This window comes from Bactrocera tryoni, chromosome 2 (genome assembly GCF_016617805.1).
Source record: "Bactrocera tryoni isolate S06 chromosome 2, CSIRO_BtryS06_freeze2, whole genome shotgun sequence".
In the NCBI taxonomy this organism is placed as follows: domain Eukaryota; kingdom Metazoa; phylum Arthropoda; class Insecta; order Diptera; family Tephritidae; genus Bactrocera; species Bactrocera tryoni.
This window is the reverse complement of record NC_052500.1, coordinates 83,850,634-83,870,367: the sequence shown is the minus strand read 5'-3', so window position 1 is coordinate 83,870,367 and position 19,734 is coordinate 83,850,634. Positions and strand designations below refer to the sequence as shown.

General features: G+C 36.1%; 2 protein-coding genes across 2 annotated transcripts in view; one reads left to right on the top strand and one right to left on the bottom strand.

The window, feature by feature from the left end:
• Positions 1-19,734, top strand: part of LOC120767927 (angiotensin-converting enzyme) — a 171,653-nt gene that overhangs the window by 87,282 nt on the left and 64,637 nt on the right. The window lies entirely within an intron of this gene.
• Positions 12,034-17,758, bottom strand: LOC120767929 (tetra-peptide repeat homeobox protein 1). The gene is made up of 3 exons (XM_040094290.1): positions 17,669-17,758; positions 17,414-17,495; positions 12,034-14,151 (listed from the first exon to the last, which is right to left on the bottom strand). Exons 2-3 carry the CDS (start codon positions 17,423-17,425, stop codon positions 12,913-12,915), a joined length of 1,251 nt encoding a protein of 416 aa, XP_039950224.1. The 5' UTR covers positions 17,426-17,495; positions 17,669-17,758; the 3' UTR covers positions 12,034-12,912.

Below are 19,734 nucleotides of genomic sequence, written 5' to 3'. Positions count from 1 at the left end.
CATATAGCAGGTGGTGAGTATAATGTTTAGCAGACGTGAATTTAAGAGCTTTGTACTTCAACTAATCACCACAGAGTAATTCAGCCTCTTGGAGGAAAATACTAATAGAAAATTAATAAATAAGTTATATTTATTCTTTTAACTTTAAAGTGATTTGCATGAAAATAATACCAAATCAACCTAAATTTCAGCAAAAATCTATTACTACTAACTAACAGCTAGTATATTGAAACAAAAAATGTATTATCTTGCTAATATCTAGCAACATTTTAGCTCGCTGCACTCGATTGCACTCCATTGTCCGTGCAAAAGTGGGGCTAACATTGATTAATGGCACGCAAGGCGCGTTGCCCAAGTCTTTTGTATTGATAATCACTTCTCACGTAACCGAAGCACAGGTGCATAAATTACGCGAGCATAGAAGACAAATGCTCCTCAGCCGCATGCTATGCGCGTTCCCGTTAGCAACAAGTTGCACGCTTTGCCTACTTTGTCGATTGGCGGCTATACAGTGTTTGTGCAACATTGCACTCGCAGCGACTTTGGTCAATTAAAATTGGAAATCATATTGTTTGCACTCGAAAAGTGGACGACTGCTAATGGTTTGTGAAAACAAAAAGTTCGTTACAATTCATTAAAGCAAGAAGACGGCGTCCGAGTGAAAGGACAATTACGTGTAAATGTAAGTCAAAGCTCGTTGCCTCGTTGCTTGTGTGGCACACCTAATCGAAAGTATACGAACAATGTAGCGTGCACTTAAGCGATTCTTTCGATTTTCAGGGAGGCCAACTCACTTATACCCATAATATTTATGAACAATGGCTGGGGTAGTAACGGTAAATTGCGCCGACGAAATGCAATTTTTGGCATATTGCGCAATTATTCAAATCATCGGTTGTGGCATGACAGGAGAGTGAGTGTGTCGACAGTCGGTAAGTAGTAGGAAGAAGTTTGCGACCGCGTAAAGTTTGTATGCTACATAGAAGTGCTACATAAGTGAGTCAGCCAATGGTGGCAAATGCATGTGTTTAACAAACTGACTCAGCTGTGGTGGAGAAGCCTACACTTTGTGGCAGAAAGTAGGAAAATTTAATTTGGGGAATATACATAGGTATAAATAAAGCCTAAAGCACAGTGATTCTGTGAGAAAATGCCAGTGAAATTTTACATTTTCAGGGTTTTCAAAACTCAAAAATATCGAAACTGAAGATATCGGACTTTGGTACTTTCCTCTACTGCTACGATTTTTGTGAATAACTGGTTTCTTTTACTGGATTTTGAAGCGCAAATAACTGATGATTTGGTATAGGTTTCCAAATTATACCAATGTATTCATGGAATGTTGTAGGAAGAGCGAAATCGATACTTCACGCCTGAAAGAAAGATTTTCAATTAGATTTACACAGTGAAAAAAAAAACGTGGCATCAAATGTCTCTTCATCTATATATGGATACTAATCCGTCACTTTTTGAGATATCGATTTGGAATTCGGCACACATTCTTTTCTCCACAAGAAGCCATTAATTTGTTGGAATATCGCACTACTATAGCACACATCGGTTACATAAACTAGCGATTCAAATCAAGTTCACGTATGGAAAGTTTTTTAATTTAACGAGATATCTTCAAGAAATTTGGTGTGGATCATTATGTGGAAAGATTATGTAATCTTCGAAGAAATAGTTCAGATCAGATGTCTATAGCATATAGCTGTCGTATAAACTGATCGATCAAAACTGATATAAAGATATTTGAATACCTTTTAATGCTATAAGAAGTGCTTTCTGAAGGGCTTGCCAAAGATTATTTAGTAGGAGGAGAGGTCTTAGTTAAGAATCATGCTCTCCATTTCCAATCATTTTGGGAAATAACATTTTTTTCTGGCAGGTTTGACCTTGTTTCAACGTAACTTTAATTTAATATTTTTTTGTAACGGTATATTTTCTCTGATTCCTAGAATTAATTTTATATAAAAAATAAATTGATAATTGAATATTCCAAGCATGTTCATAATTTGCTCCGCTCGCCCCACTGTGAGTGCCGAAAAGTGTTATAAAATAATTTAAACCAATACAAATGGAAAACATTCAAGAAAACTCAATCGCCTGAGTTCACCCAATTTTGGCCAAATTTTGTATTACGTTGCTAAATGCAGAATGGCGTTTGTTTATGCAAATGACGGTGAAATTGTGCCAAGGCACAGAAATGCAATATTTGGCGGTTGCATTACATAATGATAGAGGAGGACAGCGGAGCATGCGACTAGTTGCCTGCTTGGTTGGTGGGTCGACTAACTTACTACCTGACTAACTGCCTAGACACAGTCGCAGATGCCGCAAACGGTGGCAACATGGGCCACCGGCCAACGGCGCATACCACTTTAAGTGTCAAGAAAACATAAATTCATACCAAAAAGTAAGGAGGAGCCAAATTCGGGTGAAGTCAGATATTAAATGCGCTTGCCAAATGTAAGAAGAATGCAAATTATATTCACATTTGGTTGCTGAGCAGTTTAGGGATCAGTGCTGCTAGATGTGAAGTACTCTAAGGGCTGCTGCCATTAATTTTCAGAACTTTTTTTTGAATAACGACGAATTAAGGGCGTTAAGGCTGAAATTTTTACTCAAGTAATAACTTAAGTCGAGAGATATACATACGAAAGTCCATTTGGTCCACTTGAATTGTTAAAATCATATATATGTATATACGAAAATCTATTAGTTTCGTCGTCCTGAACATTTTCGTACAACTATAATATAATATCTGATCAAAATTGAACCGGACTGGTCAACTTAAGATTTAAACTTTGAAAAAAATGTATACTTAAATACGAATATCCTTCAGTTTTGTTTTCCTGAACATTTGCGTATAAGTATACCATCTGATCAAAACAGACCCGGACTGATCCATTTAAACTTTGAAAAACATATATACTTAAATACGAAAATCCTTTTGTTTAGTCTTCATGAATATTTTCATATAAATTTACAAACAGATCAAAAATAACTCGGACTGGTCCATTTAAACTTTGAAAAATGTACACATACATATATGTACATTCGAAAATCCATTGGTTTCGACACCCTGATTATTTTCGGATAAGAATAACAACTTATCAAAGTTGACCCGAACTGGTCCAATTATACTTTAATTAACCAAGTTCTTTGAAATTTTTATCACGGTTACGGAATTGTTGAAAATGTTGTTGAAGTGTTTTCAGGAGTATGCTTTATCACGAGCAGCTCGTGAAGTAATTGAAAACTTCCCTCATGGGAGTCATCACTTCTGTAAATGACGTTGACATCAAAAATATTTAAAGAAACGGTTTTTGAAAATCATCGTGTTGGCATCAGTGAGTTAGCAGAGCATCTAAACATATTTTGTGGATCGAGATAGTGTGCAACAAAGATGCTTGAGAACTTAGCTGAGGCTCCAACAATCATCGAACGTATCATTACTAATAAGAAAATGTGGATTTATGGATATATCGTCGAAATTGTTCAACATTCTAGCATATGATGCGCCGAAAATAAGCCTAAACCGAAAAAAAAAACAAAATTCGTTGGAAGCATACTATCTAATCTAATGCTTATAACCAGTGTATGGAAAATTTGTTGCCTGTATTCTTTCCTTGTCTCAGGAGCCTATTTGAAGGTGATAATAAAAACTGCATTCAAATAAGTGTCCTTTTTTTTATCAGTCTGAGTAAATTTTGTTCAGATATAAACCACTAAATTTACAAAACTATTTAACTCCGTGCAACATGTTGAGTATGTCTAAAAATGGGCTTGGGATGCATTGCCGAGTGATGCTCGCAGCGATAGCAGCTAACCGTCGCTGCACGGGTATTAAATGTGGTGCAGCAGGAAAGAAAGGCGAGTCCGCCAGACCAGCCGGCAGGAAAATATTGTGCACAATTTAATTGCGACCGCATTGTGTGTGTAGCGTGTTGTGGCTGCCGCAAGCGATTAACTAGTATTTGTCGACCACTCGCAGCGCCACCCCATCGCCACGGCACGTACGTCGCCCAGCCAGCCGGGCAGCCAGATAGGCAGCTTTGCAAGCATAGCACACGCTGCTGGTCGCACTTGAACCGCAACGGTAAGTGCGGTGAAGCCGAAAAAGCTGCACAAAAAGCGGCCGAATTGAGGCACATGTTGCACTAATGTGCGCTGTGGTCGCGCTTGTGTTCGCATGTGTGTAATATGGGTTGCGATGTGCAGCGCTAAGCTCAACATTTCTTTTCCTGTTGGTTTAGCGCGCTGCGCAACTGATCCCATCACATTCACGTCGGCAGTTTTGATTATATTAAAATTGATAGATAAGTTTTATGATGGGAAAAAGTTGCAACTGAAATTCGTATGTTAATCGCGGCCATAATGAAGTGAATTAAATGCAACAAAGAGAAAACAAAAACAATTAATCGATTACATATGATAAGAATGCGTATAATTTTTGCAAGGAATGCAAAAAGGAAAGAAATTTGGATTATGTAACTTGAGTTGAGCAAACTCAATACTTTTTAAAGTTATTATTTCAGACAAAAATCGCTCGCTTTTTAATGTTTTATTTTTTTTTTAATATTTTTGTTTAATATTTTACTTTTTTCATTATTTTTTTATTTTTGTTAATTTTTTTTGTTATTATAATTTTTTTTCTTTATTTTTATAAAATATTTTTTTACTTTTTTTTGAAAAAGAAACCATCTTGGACCAAAAAAAGTTAAAAAGTTGACTGCTCTTCGCTTTTTAAGTAAATGCAATTTGACTAAATCAAAACTGACTGATCACCAGCGTAAATGAGGTCGCATTTTGCATACTGAATCGGTTCCATGCGATAAAAGTAATTGACACACATTTACAGCGCGCGAAGTTAAAAGTAATCAGGTCGTTGTGATCAGAAGACTTAAGCGCCAAACTCGTTCGCGATGACAATGCAGAAGTACACGCCGCAAAGGCAGATGCGTTGCAGAAACCGCGTAGTATGGGTCAAAAGTGCAAGCTCATTTTTTGCACGCACATCTCTTCGTTTCCCCGCTGCTGCAATGCTTTGTTGTTATTGTTGTTTTTCGTTACTATCTCGGCACAAATACAGCGCAGTGGCAGTTTGTTGTGCTAAATGCGCTCAATCAACTGGTTATCTGGTTATCAGTTTGCAGCAGTTTTTCCTTTTTCTTGTGCTTGCCCCACAACACGTGCTCTGCGGCGTGTTATATAACTGGCATGCCCTTGCAACACCCTTTGTCGCTGTGACAGCGCACAAGCGCAGCGTTTGCAGACGCTTTGTTATGACATTGCATGCGCGGATGTGGCATCTCACAAGCCGGCAGTTTAACCTTGAACGTGTCGTTTGGTCGCACATGCCCTCACGTTCACCGACGTGCCAACAGTGTTACCCACTTTCGTGTGTATGTGATAAGGTTAAATGCTGCAAACGTGCGCGTCAAAAATGTCTGCAACATCTTCGGCGGCTAATTGAAAAATGTCAAGAAATGTAACAAGCAATTAAGCCGAAAGTGGTTCGAGTATCATCTCTTAATGCTCAATTCGTGAACATCTGACGGCTGACATTTAAAAAGGCAGTTCTTCACTGCATTCGGCGGCGAGCGATTAAGTTTATTGATGCGTTAAAAAGTATGACAAATTGCTTTGTATTATAAAAATATTTTGTTGACAATCAAGGTCGTCAGAAGTATGAATGCCAATCGTGTTGCTTACGAAGAAGATCTGGGTCATTAATTAGCATGGAAATATGTTTAATTTTTATCTAAAGTATTTTCGAACGTGGCTTTGTTGTGACCGTGGATTAATTATACGCCATTTATCCTTAGAAACAACTATAAAAAATTAAATTGTTAGTTTTTGTACTAATGATATTAAATGTTTAAAGGCAATAATTCAAAAATGTATTATATTGAAGAGATAATGTAATAATAATATTAAATATAAACTAAATAATGTTAATATGTCAAACATTTATAAGGAAACCGCTTATAGATCCTAGTTCACCACCCGTTTGTGGTGTGCGTCTTGACTAAAAACTACTCGTAATGTTTATGTTTTGAACTTAATTTAAGAATAGTATTTTTATTTCTATATTTTCGCATATTCTTTTCCTATATTTTTCGAAATTTGTTTATTCCATCCCAAAAGAACTGCCGGTTCGGCAGAATGAAATACAAATTAAGTTGATGAATTGTTGTCAGTAGAGTTCTTTATTAATGATTTCACCCAGTTCTTATCTATATATATATATAAGTAAAAGATAAATTTTGTATGTATGCTCCTCATAGACTCCAAAACGGCTGGGCTGATTTCAGTTAAGGTGTGTGACGACCTTCAGAATATCCGGGTGATTGTTCCTGTAAAGTTTGGTGGCGATCGAAAATGTTCGTTTAATGTTCTTAAATGAATTATCGATGCGCATACCTACTTAGTTTTTCAAATAATGCCACATAATTATCTTAGTTGTGTTTTAGTAATAAATTTTATTAAAAATTTTCAAATTAGTGTACAATTATACACACTTTTATTTTTACATATATAGTATTATTTTACGTAAATAAGGTCTAAGCTATCAATATTTTTCAAATAGAAATTAAGCATTTTAATGAAAATTAAAACCGCTTCTTTGAAATGCCTCTGTCCATAGAAGTAACGTCGAGTTTGTGCAAAGACGGAGCGGAGCAAAAAATAAGAAAAAAACTAAATGACAACTTTGCCGAAAAACCTCATTCATAAATATTGTGCACATTGTCGCGAAGTTGACTAAATTTCTATGAGTTCACGCGACATTACAATGTTAGCTATGTTGACCCTTTTACTCAATTTGCACGTTTTTATTATATAAAATTGACTTATTCTCTTTTGAAGTACCACGATTTTTAGATTGGGTTGCATTTTTATGAAACGAAAATCAATGAAATTATATATTAAGTAAACATATAAAAGCACTATATGGAGTGTGTTTAGAAGAAACAGAAGTTATAAAAAATTCATATAAATGGTAGTTTTATATAAATTCTATAATTTAGTACCATATATAGAAGAATAAAGTAAATAAATGAAACAAGTTTGGAGAGTCAGCAATGGAATTTTCTACCCCATTCACTATATTCCTCAGTTATTTAACTATCCGATTATTATTTTCTCGGTTTGATGGCACAAAATCATGTGAAGCCGTTTAACTAACAAAACGACATCAAAAAATGGCTTGATTCTTGGGCAGCATCACAAGATGAACAGTTTTGCAGAGAGAGGTAGGAAAAGTTGTGACTAACTCTGGCCAATACTTCGTATAATTCATTTATAACTATTTCCTTACAAAAATATTGCGAATTCATTCAAAAAAAGCAACGAGAACTTACTTACGCACCTAATAGATTAATGGTCTATCAATCTCAAAATGCATATTTGGTAGTGAATAGTTCTTTGATTGATTTTTTTTAATAATTAAATTTTCGTAGTCTTTATTTAGAGCTTTGAGGCTTTGGGTCAGGCAGCACTTTCAGCAGCCTTCATTCCAAATAAGTTATTACTCGAATAATTGACTTTGATTGAAAACAAATTTGATCAGTTATTTTTTAAGTTAAGATTAATTTTTATTTTACCGGCTGGCTAATTATTACAAGAAGTAATTAATAACAGCGATTAAAGTGTGGCTAATTAGAATTCTTACATATTTAAGACCACCTGCTTGCGATACACAAACACCACACTTGCTCACACTCGCACTAACACTGGTACATCACATCGCACTGCCAGCATTAAGCTGCTATTAGCTGCCTCCTGGTGTTCCTCTGTTCAATAAATAAAAAAAATATTAAAGTTTTATTCTTTGCTGCGATATATTTTTATTCGTCACACAACAGTATATTTTAATTACATACATACATTACACCTACAAACGCAAACGGCGTGGTGCGCATGTGTGGCAGTCTATTTTGTATTTATGCTTAAGAAAAGTTATTAATAACCGCTTCAGTTTCGACTACATCCGCATATGTAGCATGAAGTCGCCGCCATCACTAATGCTATGTGGCAAGTGGTAAGCGGAGCAGCTTTTTAGTTTGCGTTTTTGTTGTTCTGCGCGCAGTGGAAACGACCTTGAACGGCCACGATGACTTAGAACCACTATGGCACTCTTAATTGCACCCGATATTTGCTCTCAAAGCAATTTAATCAATATGCGTGCGATCGTAAGCAAATAAGCGTAATTACTTCTGTGTGTGCTTGTGTGTTTAATCTGGTCTGGCCTGCCTGGCTTGTACCAGCTGCCAGCGAGTTATGAGTCAACGGGCAAGAACACTCGCTTAGAATTCTCAAAGTGCCAGCACAGTTGAGTTCAAAAATACTTACTAATTTAACTAAAAGTAGTTTGATTCGTGTTTTGCGCATGCATGTGTGTGTGCGTGTACAGCTAATAATATTGGTACTTTATGTATTTATTTAGAAAGTAGTTTTTGTACTTAGTGATTGAGACTCAGAATCAGATTGTCTGTTTTATTTTGATTAGATTGGCTGTAATTTTAATTTGTTTGCATGGCAATGTCTAGATTTTCTCACTTGAGATTTCTATGTTTGCTTGGTTCTTAATTAGACATTTTTTTAGGTTAAGATTCTGAGTTGACCCCTTCAAATCTTTAGAAATGTGGCCTTGAGTTGAACATGAAAATTATTAGTACCAAATTTACAAAAACAACTCAGTCGAAATAATTAGGAAGATTTTAGACTTCATTAAAAAAAATAAAATCAAGAAAGTTGAAGAAAAGTTGCAGCTGTTCAAAAATTAGTGAAAATAATGATTAAATTCGATATATTTTGAAATGAATGCCACGCAAGCCACCAATGCAATTTGTGAAGTTTACGGAGATCATACTGTATCAGTTGATGTAGCGCAACATTGATTCGCTCGGTTCAATTCTGGAAATACAGGGTTACCCACTCGAAGTGTTACCAAATTCAAACTGCTATAACTACCACACACAACGACTGTTGAAAAATGAGCTAAAGGTCAAGCCTTACAAGTTCCAAAAAGGACACAATCTTACACCGCAGCAAAAAAAAGTTAGACTCGAAAGAGCGAAGGAGTTGTTACACTTGCACGAACGTGGCGAATTTCCGAACATTGTGTTTTCTGATGAGAAGAATTTCCCTATTGAGCAATTCATAAACTCTCAAAATGACCGTGTTTACTTGACCGAACGCACGTACGAGAATTTAAGCCTACGAATGGCCACCCGAAGTAATTTCCCATCGCAAGTGATGGTATGGGCTGCCGTGACCGCTGATGGGCGCTCTCCAGTCGTTTTCATCGAGCCTGGTGTCGAAGTAAATGCGACTTATTATCGTGAAAATATTTTGGAAGGTGCTTTAGAGCCGTGGGCACGTAAACACTTCGGCCGGAAAGAATGGACGTTCCAACAAGACTCGGCGCCGTCACATAAAGCGAGAATTAACCAAGAGTGGTTAAAAAATCATGTTCCACGCTTCATTTCGTCGACACAATGGCTTTCGAATTCACCAGACGCAAATCCGATGGACTTTTCCATCTGGTCCATTTTAGAGAGCAAGGTGCGGACTAAAAAATACACCAGTATGGATGCGCTCAAGAAAGCGATTGTACGTGAATGGGCCAAAATACCACAAGCTCACATTCGTGCAGCATGCAACTCGTTTTTTGACCGTTTGAGGGCCATAGTCAAGGCAAAAGGTGGCCATATCGAGCTAAAGTGAATGGATTCTAAATTTTTGATTATTTTCATACATTTTTGTCATTGGAATCAATAAAAATATTATCAAACTAAAAAATTATAGTCGTTTGAATAGGTAACACTTCGAGTGGGTAACCCTGTATATCAAAATATCGATTTACACTGATAAAAGTTTTACACTGAAGGAATAATGTCTCTAGCGGGAAAATGACAAAAAGTGATCGACAAAAATGGTACATGTTTCTTTATTGTTTTATTATTATAAATATAAAAAAAGTTAAAATTTGATTAGAAATACGAATAGACTTTTTCGACTACACAGTAATTTGTGGCTTAGTTTTATTCTAAAACACTGCTTTGGGTACTCCCCTGTTGTCGCCTTCAAAATAGTCCCCATTCAATGTTATAAACTTATGTCAACGCTTCTTCCAACAGTTTATCACTTCCCAAACACGGATTTAAACACAGCTTGAAGCCGGAAAAAATCACACTGAGCAATGTCTGGTGAATATGGAGGCTGAGCATCGTGCTTTTGGCAGAGAATTTCCAAACACTCAATTTTTAACAGACGGAAATCGCCAAGTACATAAAAACAGGACTGAAAATAGAGTCTACTCCAGACAAAGTAAGCAAAGAATATAATTAAAAATTATATGGTAATTTAAAGGTATACATATATATCAGTATAATAAAAAATTTACAACTGGACTCTCCCAACCACCGTTCAAAACCTTCTTTACATTCTAAACACATCTCGTATATAATACATTTAGTAATGAATTCTATACTGATTTTCCTCAAAGCCGTTATTTCCACTTGCAAATTTCAATTATCTTGCTTACATATCGCATGTACATACATATATTTAAAATTCTCTAAAGAAATATTGATCAAGCAGATAGTTTCTTAGATAAAACGAATTCATAACATGATTTTAACTTCATTAATCCACTCTATCAATTCAAAACAAACTGTTAGTATATAATTAAGTACTAAAGCCAGTTTGGGCCTACAGAACCCAACTATGGGGTTGCTCAAGTCAAAGCTGTATTATTGCCAGCATTCAGCGCTTTCAGAGTACGGTACTAAGGACTTTAGTTAATGCTCCTTGGTACGTTAGATCTGCTGACCTCCACCGTGATCTAGGCGCGAACTCAGTTGTAAATGAAATCTCCAGAATTGCAAAGTCTCACGAACTGAGTCTAAGACAGCATGTTAATGAGGAAGCCTCCAGACTCATCGAAACTGTTGGGCGAGAAATCCGGTTGAAACGCAAGAAGCCCTCCGACCTACTAAGACAACAGTAGCAGCAAATGTGTTTGTCAAAATTTATCTTTTAAGTATTTCTCCTTATTAATTAGAATTGAATTGTTTGTTGATATTTTATTTTTATATACTAGGTACAATTGTAAAATAAAAAAAAAATCTATTGACTCCTGAAACCTTAACGGCGGCTTACAAACTCAGCGAGGAAGGAAGGAAATACAGTTTTGGTTTTTGAAGTCGCTATTAAAAGTACATTTTTCACAAAAAAACGACTTGTTTCCTTTTTATCTAAAATCAAAAAATTGACTAACTCTGCGATCATTACCGGCATCCATCAATCGCTTCAAAAAACTAGTTTTTTTATTTATTTTTTGTTTTTGAGGTAATTTTGAGCAGAAAATACTCATTCACTGCAAGCCACCCTTGAGATCGGCTTCGAATTCAAGGGAATCGAAAATTTTCAAAAATTAAAAATCTATTATTAAACTAGATTTGATTGCCTTTAGAGCTATCATGTATATTTTTTATTTGTTTGTTAAATAAAATGCTTTCTCAAAAAAAAATATTTACGAAAAAAATACTACGATTTTAAAACAAAAAAATAAATAAATACCCCATATCAATTGGCAATTTTGAGGTATAATATTTATAAGTGAGCTAGATCTTTTCTATAGTCATTTTATTCAAAGCTACTCCCACATAATGAATTTTGAATGCAATTAGGAGCAAACTTCGACTTTGAAGTTTGAAAATTGTGAAGTTAGGCCTAAGAAGACAGTTTCCTAGTCTGTCTGAAAATTTATTTGCAGGTAAAATTTCAATAAATAAATCAATAAATATTTAAGTAGACAGATCTTCGTTCTGCATCCGCTGACTGAACTGAAATTAGGCAATTTTTCTACAAAAACAAAAAAGTGTCAACACATTTTCAATTATTTTTCTTACGAATTTTTATTATTCAAAAAATCATTTCGTCTTAACACATATTTACACATTTACAAAATACATACATAGTGTACATATATAAAATTAATTTATACACGTACAATAAAGATAGAAAGTGAGAGAGAGAAAGAGATGCACATTACAAATGCGAAACGAAATATTGCTGAATTTCGAAATAACTGATGATTTCTGCAAAATTACAAGTGACAAAGTTTAAATTAAAATACCGTTTTTTTAATTTTTTGTTACTTGTTTTTGCATTTGATGAGAGAAATACACTAAATGTTGCTAATATACACATATATATGTAAGTGAGTGGCATAAGTGGTAATAATGATAGCCCTCAGGCTAATTGGCAAATTTTGAACAAAATGCGGTTTCGTGCAGGGCCTTTGCAGGCCCAACACAAAAAGCATTATTTTTTAATTCAATGAGTTTCTAATTTTGGGTGCGTCCACTGACAACCTACGGCACAACTAAACCATTTAGCGATGTAAGCAGCAAGTTGTGTGTTGTCCTGGACAAGCAGTTCTCTTTGCTTTTTTAAATAATTTACAAGAGTTTGTAAATACTTAAAACTAAGTGGCAGGGTTTACATATATATAGTAAGCAATGCGCGGTTTTCAGTGGCCGAAAAATGAATATTAAGCAAACGTATGTTCTATTCGTATTATGCTAGTTAAGTTGGTGTCAGCTCGAGTTCTTCATTTCGTGCATTTCATCGCCACTTCGTGAATGTCTTCGCTTTTGTGTATTTATGCTGCTTCCATTTGTTGTTGCGTTGTTTTATCATTACAATTACTTCGGGTTTTCGTTTTGCTCGTAATGTTCTTTTGCTTTCTTACTAAATTTTCCGAAGTCCTATTGCTAGCGACTTCCTTCTCCTCATAATTTCATAATTAACACTAAAATTCATTCAATTAATTCCGCCTTCAATGCTGAAATCATATACACAGTAATCGTAGAAGCTGTAGCTCCGCAGACAGGCTTACTTCTTTTTATGTGCGTAACCATGACCGTGTCCAAGGGACGAGTAGCCGTAGCCGCTAGATGAGAAGCCGTGACCACCGTAACCGCCATCATAGCCGCCGCCGCTGATGGCAATGGCGGGTCCATGTTCGACCACCGTGTGTCCGGCGACGACTGGCACGGGTACGGGTACAGCAACGGGTTTCTGAACAGCCACTGGCACTGGGCGTGTCACATGCACTGCGTAGGGACGGTCGATGGCCACCTTGACGGGCACTGGCACTGGACGGTCCACGGTATAGGGTACATGTTTTTCGACGGTGTAAGGTTGTGGTACGTCGACTGGTACTTTAACGGTGTAGGGACGGTCTACTGGCACAGGGTATGGTCTGTCGACACGTACTGGTACCTCAACCTTGACTTGTTTCTCCACCACAACTGGGTAGGGTTTCTCCACGGGCACTGGGTAGGGCTTGGGTACAGCAACTGGCACTGGGCGATCGACTGGCACATGTACAGGCACTTGCACTTGTTTGATGACTTCGTAGGGCTGTGGCACTGGCACTTGAACTTTGTAGGGCACTTGCACATGCTTGATCACTTCGTAGGGTTGTGGTACGGGCACTTTGACCGGCACTTGAACATGTTTGATCACTTCATAGGGCTGTGGTACGGGCACCTTCACTGGGTAGGGGCGATCCACGGGCACGGGTACTTTAACTTCGACACGCTTCTCGACGGTGTAGGGTTGTGGCACATGAATGGGCACCTTGACGTATTCCTTCACCGAAACCGGTACTTTGCGTATGACTTCGTAAGGCTGTGGCACGGGTACTTTCACTTCGACGGGCACTTGTTTCTGATGTACAACCGGGTAGGGACGGTCGACTGTCACTGGCACCGGTATACCCTTAGTGACGGTGATGGTCTTATGCACATCGGCAGTTTTGCTGATTAGGAATGGTGAGTGCGCAATGCCAGCGGACGCAAGACCGGTATGTCCATAAGAGACGGCGGCGGGTGCGGAGTGAGCAGCAACAAGGCCATAACCATGTCCGTAGTCAACACTACCATGTCCAATGTAGCCAACATCCAGTCCGGAATGACCGTAGCCGTAGCCCAGGTCAAGCAGACCACGCTTGTCGAGCTTCTTCTCGAGTGGCACTTTCTTGCCCGAAGCAGCGCTAGACTCGACGGTGGCCTTCTTGGCGGTGTCGCCGGCGTAGGCAGTGGCCACAAGCAGGGCGGCGAAGCAGATCTGAAAAAGTGGAATTTGTAGAGATCATTTTAATATTTGAGTTTCACTGCTAGGCTTTTATTTGATAGGTGATTTGGTTTTTTATGAAAGCTTTAACGCTTGATTTTAGTTTAAGAATATTGTTTTAGATTGATTGAGATAATTTTTTTGAGGAAACTAAATAATTTTCCTTATTTCTTAGTAAAATATAGCAAACATTGGGTAGTCGGAAAACTCTTTTCGTATTTTGTCAATAGATGTCATTGCAGTCGTATATTTTCAATGCTACCAATTAAGTTGAAGTTTGATCAGGAATAAGAAAAGATTTTTTCAACTATCATATATTGTATAATTCTCTTAAGTTCAAGTGTGAACCGACTTGCTTACTAAGTCTTCGTTCATAAGCGCGACCTCAAACAGCTAATAAAGGTCGATAATGATTGCTCGTTTCAATTTTATAGAAATCCATGTGTGCTTGTTACAAAAAAAACACATTACGCAAAATAGTAAACACTGCCAGTGTTGCATTTCGATTTTCATAACATTTCTATCAATCAATCGCTGCTTAAAGCCATCTGTCGTACGTGTTTGACATTAATAAACGAAATTAAGTTGAATGAAAAAAGCGTATTACTTCATAGCCGCGATGGAACGCCAATTTGAGCAATCGGCAAGCGAAAGTATTCGCGCCCAATGGCCACCGCTAGCCGCCGATGGTGATGCACATGAACGGCGTTTGGTGAAATTGCTTTTGTCACTCGTGGATAATCGATAAACGCTAATAAAATTATATAACATCACAATAACTGTGAGCACATAACGGTGCAGTGCAGCTTAAGCGCCTTATTAAAACTTTAATAAAACGAAAACAGAATGCCTGTGAATTTATGTCAGCTGTAGGCCTTAAACCAGTAGGCCTCCACGATGTGGTGAAGCCAGGCAAAAAGTTCCGCAAGGCGCTAATTGCACGAAAAATGCCTATGTGCTTGCACTAGTTGCTGTAATTACGGTTAATTGGGCGCTATGAGTTTGTCGAAAAAAGCCGGACCACTAAGTGATTAACGGATTGATTGATGTCTGAACAAAAATATGGTTTGTCTTGTTGAAAAAAGGCTGTTCCGCTAACACTTCCTCGGCAATTGAATGGCTTTATTATTTTATTTGGATTTAGGCAAGTTTAGGCGTATGTATAAATATATAATATACGATACTATGCACTGTAAATAATATAGCTTAACGGTAACTGTAGTACATGTATTTGTTGTGGAAGGCAAAGAAACGATAAAACCATGATGAGTTCAAAAGCTTATGAAGTATGAATGAGCAAGTCGTAAGCTACAGTTATAAGTTGTTGCTGTTTTTTGTGTATGCGCTACTCTTTTATTTACAATTTTTGGATTTTTTTCTTGTTGTTTGTGTGCTCATAGCATTTTCATTTTGCATGCGCTTTTGCATTGTTGCCATTAGCGTTTTTATGACTCTTTTATGGCCTGTTTGTTTTACAATGTGTCTACCGTTGACGTCGCCTGCGGTTTTATTTTTGATTTTTTCTGCACAGTTGCTGTTTTTTTTTGGTATTTTTGTGGTTTTTGAAATAATCGTGCATTGTTTATGTTCAGATCAACTCGTGTGTCGAGAAATGCTACGGTATTGGCGCAGAAATGTGGCAAGTTAGCGAAGTGCTTGCTGCCAAAATGTATCGCCACACATTACTCAAAAGAGCCGCTTGCTGCAAGGTGGCCATAAATATAGTAATCTAATGGCTAATAAATCTTATGATTGCACACTAACTTTACGAACATTTTGTTGGCAGAAATGTTGTGTGAAATCAAACGAGCGAAGTAGGTCAGTGTTTAATTCTAAGAAGCGCTACATATTTAAAATAAAAAAAAATAATTGTTGGCTCTATTTTAGTTAGATCAAGAACTAGTTAATATTTTGGAAACATAAACAAAGTTCCAGAATTTCCAGAAGACTTAAAAGTAAGACTAACAATCAGTACAGTTGATGATGACGATTTTCTTTTGCTTATAATATTTTGAGGTTAAAAAATTCTACATAAATGTCTCATTTCTTACAGACTTTTTTCGTGAAGGAATTTTTTAAATTTCAAAACAAAATTGCAGGACTTTCAAAACTTTTACTTAAAGAAAATATTTGTAAATTTGGATATCGCTATAATTAAAAAAAATGATTAAATTTTTAATAGAACTTTTTTTCTTAAGAAAATCAAAAACGTTTCATAAAACAAAGTTTTCAAAGTAGTCAAAAAAGCCATAATTTTAAAAAATTATTAAATTTTAAAAAATATTTTTTAAAAAATATTAAAATTTTTTCTTACAGAAAATATTTACAAGCTTTCAAAAAAGTTAAATTCCAAAAAAATGAATTAAATTTTGAAAAAAAATCTTTTCTTGAGGAAGTCATAATTTTTACTTAAAGAAAAGTTTTCCAAAGCTGTCAAAAAAGTGACAATTCGAAAAAAATAGAACTCAACTTAAAACTTTGTTTTTCAGAAAATTTGAACTCTTTCTCATACAAATTTTTGGAAAGTGGTTAAAAAGCCTTAATTCGCTAAATATTTATTAAATTATAAAAAATATTTTTTAAATATATCAAAATTTTTTTTACAGAAAATACTTAAAAAATTTTCAAAAAGTTAAAATTCCAAAAAAAATTAATTCAACTTGAAAGAAAAATTCTTTTCAGTAGAAGGCCGCAATTTTTTCTCAAAGTAATTGTTTTCAAAGCTTTCAGTAAAATTGTAATTCGAAAAAAAATCAACTATAAAAAATATTTTGTCTTCAGAAAATCAGAATGTTTTCTTAAAGAAAATACTTTTAAGGTAGTCAAAAAAGCTTAAGTTGGACAAAAATTTAATTCAGTAAGCTAAAGCTGCTATAAAGCTATTATCAATTAAAAAAAATTTTGCTTGATAATTACAGAAGCAAAAGAGGCGTTTTAAAAATTAAAAAAAATGTATATTCCAAACAAAATATTAAAATCACCTTTAAAAAAAATTTTTGAGTAAATCAAAATTTTTGCAAAATTTAAAATAAAATTATGATTCGAATAAAAATTTATATCAACTTTCAAAAAATTATTTTTTAAGCATTTGAAAAATAAGAATTCTTAGCATTTTCGCTTAAATAATATTTACATATTTCCTTGCCCAAAATAAATTTCAAATAATTTTTGCGCTTTTTTAACTAAAATTTATTAATTTTTTGTAAACCATTTAATTAAAGTGGCGCAGTTTTTGAAAAGTAACACTCATACTTACAAATAATTTCATTTTCAGCGTTCCTTTTCAGTCAAGAGCAGAATTAAACACAAAATACCGCCAAAGCACAGCTACGATGACACTGCAAATATTAAACAGAATTTGTGATTACTCAATGCGCCTTCACCAAGTTTCAATACTATTTTTCAAAAAAGCCTTCAATACATTTCAGTTACAAAACACAATATTTTTCATAAATATTTAAAGCTTAACTTTTATAGTTTTATTGTTGGTAGCACACTAAAACACACTTACATTCACAGCACTTGCACTAGATCACTTGAAAACCCAATGCAAAATAATACAAACAAATTCGAATTTGAATTAAATCATATACAACTAAAGCAGAATTATTTGTAGAATCGCAACGATTCCAAAGTTTTGACTGGATGCTGCTGTTGGCCAGCTGCTGGCTTATATACCGCGGCACATATTTTCAAAATAAAAATTCCAACTCGCAAAACTTAGTGGTGAGCCGCCAAAAGAGCCAAAGCCATGGAAATGTTACGCAGTGCCGCACAGCAGCGCTGCCGACGTCGACGCGCCGCTTAGAAATCGAAATTCAAAGCTGGCAAAGCCGAGCGCTCGTGAAGCGCTTGTGTCGTTGCGTACTACGTGAGCGAGTGTGCGCGCGCTCAGCGAGCTTTCGCGATTACAAAATCGCTGCGCACGGCGGCAGCCAGAACAGCAGTTTGTATACGTGTTTTGTGGAGCAGAAAACGGCCTCTAACGAAAGTGAGAGTGCCTTGAGTCGGAGCTGCGCGTTTTGGTTGCTCGCTTCAGTGCTCGGCGCGTTCGTTGCTGCAGCCTTTTGACTTGCTGCGCTCTGTGCGACGGTGCTTGCTGAGTGAGCAACGAGCTTTTCGAGTTTGTTTGTGGTGGAACAACTGCCGGTTGCGGTGTTGTGGTAGTATTAGTGCGCAGTAAAGGTGGTGGTGTGGGTTTGCCGGGTAAATTTGCTTCAATGGAATTTTGCACTGAAATATTTGTGTGTCGTAAAGTCATATTTTAGCAGTAAATATATATTTTTTTTGTTTTCGAAAATAATTAATTTAAATAAGAAGACATATTTTATGCACTAAATTTAAAAAAATAATAGCGCTATGCATTCCACCAATATTTGGAGAGTTGCTGTGCTCACCAACACACTGAGAAAGTTAAGAAATTTGTTTCGGTGTGCGTGCCTTGCAGCCGCTGGCAGTGGACTCTTCGCTTAATTCACGCATACAATCTCATAATATGTTACGCACACCATTAAACTTGAATTTTTAACTGTGTGGAGTTTATCAAAATTTTCTAATTTTTTTAAATATTTTTTTTAGTCATTGTAGTTTAGCTGAGTGGGAACTGTTTGTACAAAATTTCCGCAATATTTCTTGGTAATTCATAATTATAACATTGTTATGCATCTAACGGCTTTTGGGCTGATTATGACTGTAAGTGGGAAAGAAGGAAGAATTTTCGCTTATAACTCTCAATGCACCTGCAGTTATTACAATCAGTTACAGAAATTGCTTTACAGTTTCCTTAACCAATGGAATTTTTTCTAAAAAACGTTGGATCCTGATCTGTATTAGGGCCCCCAAAAAAGGTGTCAGGTTGTGGGTTATATTTTGCTAGAATTATCTCCAATTAGACAGCTCAAAAATCTTATTATGATAAAGCACGATCATCGAGCCTCTGAAAAGGACTATTTCTTCCCAAAATCAGCGATATAATGGAAAGAGCCTTATTGTGGGTACACCTATATGCCGTGAATAGGTGTTAACTCTATTAAGAAGGAACTGGTGCTATTCAATAAAACTAAACCACTGCAATTTCAGCTTCCCTCATCCGATACTACTACAATTTCTCTGTTCTCCACAGCAAAATATTTGGATGTCGGAATAGATACTAAACTGAACTGGAAAATTAATATTAAAAAATTTATTAGGAGAGTTTATTGGACGTTTTACACGTGCAAAAGGATGTTCAACAGGAGCTGGGCCTAAAACCGAATAAAGTGATCTGTATTAACACGGCCGTCATTAGACGAAACTTTACAAATGAGGCACTGGTTTGGTGGCCAGTAATAAATAAACATTATAGCATCAGAAAATTAAATGGTACTCAGAGAGTAGACTGTGCAGTGGCTACTGAGGTGTTTGAGTTATGTCCGAATGATGCGCTAAATATGTTCCTTCACCAACTCTCCATGGACATTTTCATACAGTAAGTGACACACAGACTTAATCCTCTCAACTGTGGACTTCAATAGTGAGTGACTTCCAAGTTAGAATACGCTCTAGGAGAAGAGGCTTAGTAGGAGAGCAATGCACTAC